Genomic DNA, 6,602 nt, shown 5'->3' on the forward strand with positions numbered 1-6,602 from the left:
AGTTATGTTCATGTTTTTAAGAGACGTAATTCGGCAAGGCTAGCACTGGGCAGCAGCCACAACTTGAAAATCTTATTTGGTCTGCAAAGGCGCCCGTCAAGTACAGTCCGGGAAACTCTCATACAATAGAACAAACACCCAAAATATGAGAACGCCTTTGACCTCCAACCCCTGGCGTCCCCTCAGTGACCAAACTAAACCCAAAATCTGGACTCTATGCCAACCGCTACACAGTGAGGCCCGTGTCATACCGGATCCGGACCCTCTGCGGTGAAGCACAACCCGACATACACTTCGTGGACCACCGCAGACGCAACCCGGGGCCCTAAGGGATTGGCCAAATGGAGGACAAGGCCAGGACGCGCGCAGGCCTCAGGTATGAGCACAACTTTAACCACCCTGGCGTACAAAACATGAAATATGATACCATAAAGGTGACTAGAACATTATATCAAATGTAAAAGGTGTTTAGATGATTACGTGTGATGTAACTATATCTCAGAGGAAGACCGAACGTTACATATTATTTCACTATGGCACATTACAGGTGTCGAAATGAAAAACGATGTTAATATGGTACATTAAAGGCATATAAAACATCGAAATTATGTAAATATGGTACAAGAAGGGTGCATACATGAACTACGATGTAAATATGCTACATTAGTCTAGAACATTGAATATGATGTAAAGGTGTAAAGCACATTTAATGTAATGTAATTTAATATACATTAGAGGTGTACAAATATGAGGTGCATAGGGCACATTAGTGATGTATCGAACATGAAATATGATTTCAACGGGGAATATTAGGTGTATAGACGTTATATCTGATGTGAATGTGCTACATTAGAACACGAAATGCATGCAAATGTGGTACATTGTAGACGCGTTGAACATGTAAAGATTGTACATAAGGAGGTGCGGAGGGAAGAAGTTGACAAATGCGGAATTCATTTGGCCCGCGGGGATCTCGGGAAAGTCACAACTTTTTGGGCCAGATTGGACAGCAAAAACACAATACAAATATGTACAGTAAGTCAAGTTTGGATGTTGCTTGGAGTGGGGAACCTGTGTGTTCATGGGTTTCTGTATCGCAATCGTTTGAACCATGAAACTGTTTAGCAGTTCAGAAGTCGTGAATTCCAATGTCAGCTTTTTGTAACTTGCATGTTTGTGGGTGGCTTCCTTTTGAGCAACAGCCCAACGAGATAGCGTTGAGAAGTACAATATGGCCACCTAGTGGAGGGCGGCTGCCACGACAACTGCTCGAATTGCTACAGTAATACAATTGACCACCAGGCGTCACCGTAGTCCAACAAAATACAACATCCTTGCTGTCTTTCGGGATCTGAAGCAAATGGAAGGCTGGATGCCTCGATGGATGGATGACAAGAGAGAGATGATGGGTGATGGATGTATACAAGTAAGATGGGATATTTGCATACATTTCAAACTTTTGTGAACTGAATGCGTCATCAGGTGTCACCGTTCACCTTGGCCATATTTTGGACAAGAAAATCAAAAGATGACAAGAACAACCCTCTCCTCCTCGCGGCTCAGATCTATTGACTGCTGATGGTTGTTCGTGTTTGTGCATGTTCGAGATCACCGATTCCCAAGCAGTGCTGCTCCCGTATGTTACGCTAGCAGTCGTTTGAAGTTTTGCCAGTCCCGTAACATGGTCATTTCCGCTATGCAGTCGAAGGTCTTTTCACACTATATCATAAACCGAGCAGACATTGGGTTTGATTGAACATTTTGGTTGAAATACGCAATGTTTAAATAGCTCTTGTTTTGTATCAGTTTTACAGTCAACTTCAACTGGGAGTGAAAAAAGCTTTTGAAATGGGGAAAAATAAAAAAAAATAAAAAATAAAAAGTACTGCAGTAAATAAAGCCCTGCTATTTTCTCTGTCGGTAATAGCAAAAATCCACAATCGATGTCCACCCAAAAAGGTTTGTAATTGCCTGTAGGTGTCACAAGATAGTGACAAAGAACCTTTTCTATTCGACAAAGCTGTGAGCTGCTAATTTAAGCTCCTCCCCTCACTTCAACATAGTTGCTTGGCCCCCAGATGGCAGAAGCTGACAGCAAAGCAATATTTTAGACATAACTTATGTCCTGAGCACAAAAACGCTGAATAATAGAGGATAGGTTTCCCCCCAAAATCTGCAAATCGGCAAATCTGTGAATGCTGGACCGCGAATATGCTGTCTACTGCCATTATATTTTCTGGTAACTAATACGACATAGGGATATTTGAATACCTGACCAGACACTGGAGTTCATCCCTGGTGACGCTCTGCCAGGCCTCTCCTGCAACTGTCTTCAATTCTTGCTTGTTCTTGGTGTCTTTTCCCTTCAGTGTTGTCTTCAGCGAGGGAAACGCATGCTCAGTCGGATTCAGGTCAGTGGATTGACTTTGCTCATCGCATAACATTCCACCAAAGGTATTTGATTGCTTTTGCAGTATGCTTCGGGGGAATGTCCAGCCGCACTGTAAAGTGCCGTCCAATGAATTCTGAAGCATCTGGCTGAGTATGAAGCGATAATATTGTCTGAAACCGCTTTTGTCAGCCGTCATCATCATCATCGATAAATACAAGGAAACCGGTTGCATCGGCAGCAATTTCTGCCCACGCCTACACCTAATTCCTGGAGAATGTTCTTGAGCTGGCCTGTTGTGAAGGCTATTTTCTTCACCAGGAAGGAAGCTCGCTTCACAAACTGTTGAGAGTTGACAGCAACAGATTCCAAATGGAAATAGCACATTTAAAAGGAATTCCAGATGTTTTATCTGCTCTATGTAAATAGGGCACACCTGGCCATGGAATAGCTGAGCAGGTAGTGTCCCCGTTTATTTCGGTCCCTTGGAAAACGGGAGGCACACATGCAAACTGTTGTAATTCCTACACCATTCACCTGATTTGGATGTCATGAAAGCAGAAAGTCTGCAGTTAAAACACATCTTGTTCGTTACATTTCGGAGCCATTATGGGGGGTGTTTAGAGCCAAAAAAGATTTGTATGTCATGGAATCATTCGCTCAAGTCTGTTATTTGCTTCTAAAGTCAAACAGAAGAAAAAGTGGGTGTTAATCCGAGGTGCTGACCCACCCAGACAGAGGCACCTTAAAACCCCTCCTCTATATAAAACCAGCTTCTTCTTCTCACACTCGCTGGTTGTACTTTGTATCCTCCTGAGGAGCAGCCAGGCCCTCCACCACGACGCCACGGAGCATGCAGGCAGCCTCTTACCCCATGCGGGCCCACCGCGGGAAGACGCGAAGCCGGGAAACGGGCCGGCGGGAGAGCAGCGGGACGGGACAAAACACGGGAGAACCAGGGTGGCTTTGATGTGACTCCTAAATTGAATTGAATTTTCATTTCTTGATTTGGTCACTTTCCGATAACTCGGATTGTTTCGGTTTGCGTGTGACTTTGCACAGAGGAGCTTCATTTCATGGATGATATGGTTACTGAGAGTCCACGGGGGCAAGAGTACTCACACTCTGTACTTAAGTACAAATGCAGATATTCTGGTAAAGAATATCTCCTTTACCGAAATAAAACGGTTCAGACTGAAATGTACTCAATAAGAGCAAAAGTAAACACACAATTTTACTGTAAATTGCATAAAATACCTGTTTTAAAAATATCTGATGTTATTAACTCCGCAGTGGGCCACATTTCATTTTGAAAACTGACAGATGGGCCAGTTAAAAAAAATTCAATGAAATACAAAACTGAAAAAATATTTATGTTTTTGTAAAATATTTAAAATACTTTTGTTTTTTTAAATAACAATTTGTTCCAATTTTCTTTTATTATATATAGATATATTATTTATAAATAATATATATATTAATAAAACTCATACAAAAATGTTGAATGGCTGCTTTTACAAATGTTTTATTAAATGACATACTGTACAATAAATCAATGAGATACATGAATAGCAGTAGTAACAAGTATTGTCGAGTATACGTGTTGATTAGTCTTGCTTCATTGATGAGGTTTACAAAAAAAAGGAAAAAACTGTTGAAATGTGTATGCAAAATAAATTCTTTAAATAATTCATTGTAATTGTTTTATTTTATTATTCATAATTAGTTGAATCCTAATTAATAATTTCATAAAATAAATGCAAAAATGCTCGATGTACTTACTGTACATACAGTATATTTTAAATTCTTACTGTTTAATAATCATTCATTCTCATTTGTAGTCTATTATTTACTATTAATGATTAACCAAATACAAAAATGTTTAATGTACATGCAAAATATATATATTTTTTAATATAATTGATATTGTTTAATTAATTACCATGAATTTTAAATGTTAGTGTATATGTAAAATTGTTGATTTCAACCAATTTCTATTTTCAAGAAATCAATTAACCAATGATTCAATGTGGACAATTAATAAATACATTGGAAGTAAATAAGTTAAAGTAAAAAAAAATGGCTAAAATAATCAATCCAACATACATGACAGGACTATTGATCATTGAAATTATCGGTGGGCCGGATTAACTCGCAACTAATAACCAGATTAACTAACTCTTAAATCAATTTCATTTGACAAAGTTGAGACCATTTGACTCTTACATCTATATGAAAGCTGATCATAGTATAGTGTACTGTAAATAATCATACAGCCTGTCGCCAAACATGTACAGTATAAAATCACTATCATGCAAAAAGGTAAATAAATTAAAACATCAAAATATGATATCTATCTTTAATTATAAAAAGCCTTCACAGTCATAGCATAAGATACACCTGCACAATCGAATACACGCTTCTGCCTTTACAAACTCACTTTTGATTGACACTGTCTAATATTTTGACCCTTTATTGTAGCTAGATAAAGGTTGCCAAAAATAGGAGACCGTCAACAGAGTCTGAAGTAGTACAGGATTATACTTTTTTTCATTTTTATTTTTTATTTTTGGAGTAGTATTGCAGACTAACACATTCTTCTTCTTATTATTATTATTATTATTATTATGAGGAGCATTTGTGGCCTGTCAAATATTCCTGGGAAGTTTTCTATTCCATGAACTCAGACCATGGGCCCTGCTACTTTAAATAATTTGGGCATTTATAGATGGAATAGAAGTGTAAAAAACAAACCAAAAAAAAGAGAGAAAAAGAAGTCCTACTTGACGTCAGCCGTTCAGGGATGACAGCTCCCGTCGTGAAGTCATTCTCTCCATTCATCAAACAGTGTCACGGAGCGGCGGCCATTGTCAGGGAGGCGCGTGATGTTATGAATGGATGCCGCTTTGAGTTACAGCAGGGGACAATCTGCAGCCTCCAGCAAACTTTAAGAAAAAGGGGAACAAAAATTACATTTACTTGCCGTTTGTTTTAATACCTCAACTTTTAGGGCTTTTAACTGTATACCGAGTGTTTGGACTGAGCAGTTTGGGGGTCCTGTGCCCTAATTGATGGCCTCGACTGGGGGTAAAACGGTAAATAACTGTACTTTTAGGAGACTGGTGTTTGTAGATTGTAAGCCAAACAGCATCGGTCACCAAGAAAAGTCAATGCTAGGCTACGCTTGTTTACAAACGATGCTAGTCTACCATGACCCTGAATGTGTGACATCATGGTGAGTTGTCGTATCGCGGCTGTTTATTGAGCCGAGTTGCGGGTATGTTCCCTCAGAGCGAAGCCAGATGGGCTGCAGAGAACTGAGGTCCACCGAGTACATCTCTGACAGCCACTGTACCAGCATCCACCCTATTAAGGAGCTGGTGTGCGCCGGCGAGCGTCTCCCGGCTCAGATGCTTCACAACTGGATTGGCGGCACCCATCTGTCCAGAAAGTTCTGCGCTCGCCGCAGCACCGGTACCAGCACCAGCCCAGACTGGCGTTGCGTTAACGACAAAACCCGTACTCTGCGCATCCAGCTGCAGTGCCACGACGGTAGCACCAGAACGTACAAAATCATCGTGGTGACCTCGTGTAAATGCAAGAAGCTCTCCAGGCAGCACAACCAGTCAGGACACAAGTTGGGTGTTCTGACGCCACCCCAGCAGCAGATCCTGCACAATTCCAACAGCAGGAAGTCGCTGGGAAAGAAGCACATGAGCCAGAACTGGCACCAGACTGGACCATGAGGACTCCCAGTCTTTGAGACCATTTCATCTTGCTTGTAAATAATAGGCAGGGGCGTATTTCATGGTGGCAGAATGCAAGTGACGACCACTGTCCTGAACTGAAAACCATAACAAAAACTTGTTGCGTTTGTGCTTGCACCACCAGAAATTCTACAAAAGGTTTATGGTTTTGTTTGATTTTCTTTAAAAAAAATAAAAATAAATGTCATGAATACATAGTTTTCTTGTGACGTCACCCACCTCTGGACACGCCTGACAGAACATTTGTCAAGGAAAAGATAGCAATTGTGGCTTTAACAAGACAGCAGAGCCAACCTCACAATCATACCCAGTCCATACATCTGTGTTTGTTCTGAACACGAGGGGAAGCTTTAATGCTTAGTAACGTAAGAAAACGCATGTTACATACTGTCTCCATTTCCGATGTTTGCATTTTAGTTCAGTAAGCTACTCTTAAGTAAACGCAG

The 6,602-nt window shown here is 40.5% G+C and overlaps 1 protein-coding gene across 1 annotated transcript; it reads left to right on the forward strand.

The window, feature by feature from the left end:
- The first annotated feature begins 341 nt into the window (after nt 1-341).
- On the forward strand, nt 342-6,135 carry sostdc1a (sclerostin domain containing 1a). The gene is given in 5 exon segments (XM_061776427.1): nt 342-376; nt 2,370-2,411; nt 3,124-3,299; nt 3,302-3,349; nt 5,681-6,135. Coding segments are annotated over 5 exon segments (756 nt in total).
- Nucleotides 6,136-6,602: the final 467 nt, after the last annotated feature.

The sequence above is a fragment of the Phyllopteryx taeniolatus genome, chromosome 6, assembly GCF_024500385.1.
Source record: "Phyllopteryx taeniolatus isolate TA_2022b chromosome 6, UOR_Ptae_1.2, whole genome shotgun sequence".
Lineage (NCBI taxonomy): Eukaryota > Metazoa > Chordata > Actinopteri > Syngnathiformes > Syngnathidae > Phyllopteryx > Phyllopteryx taeniolatus.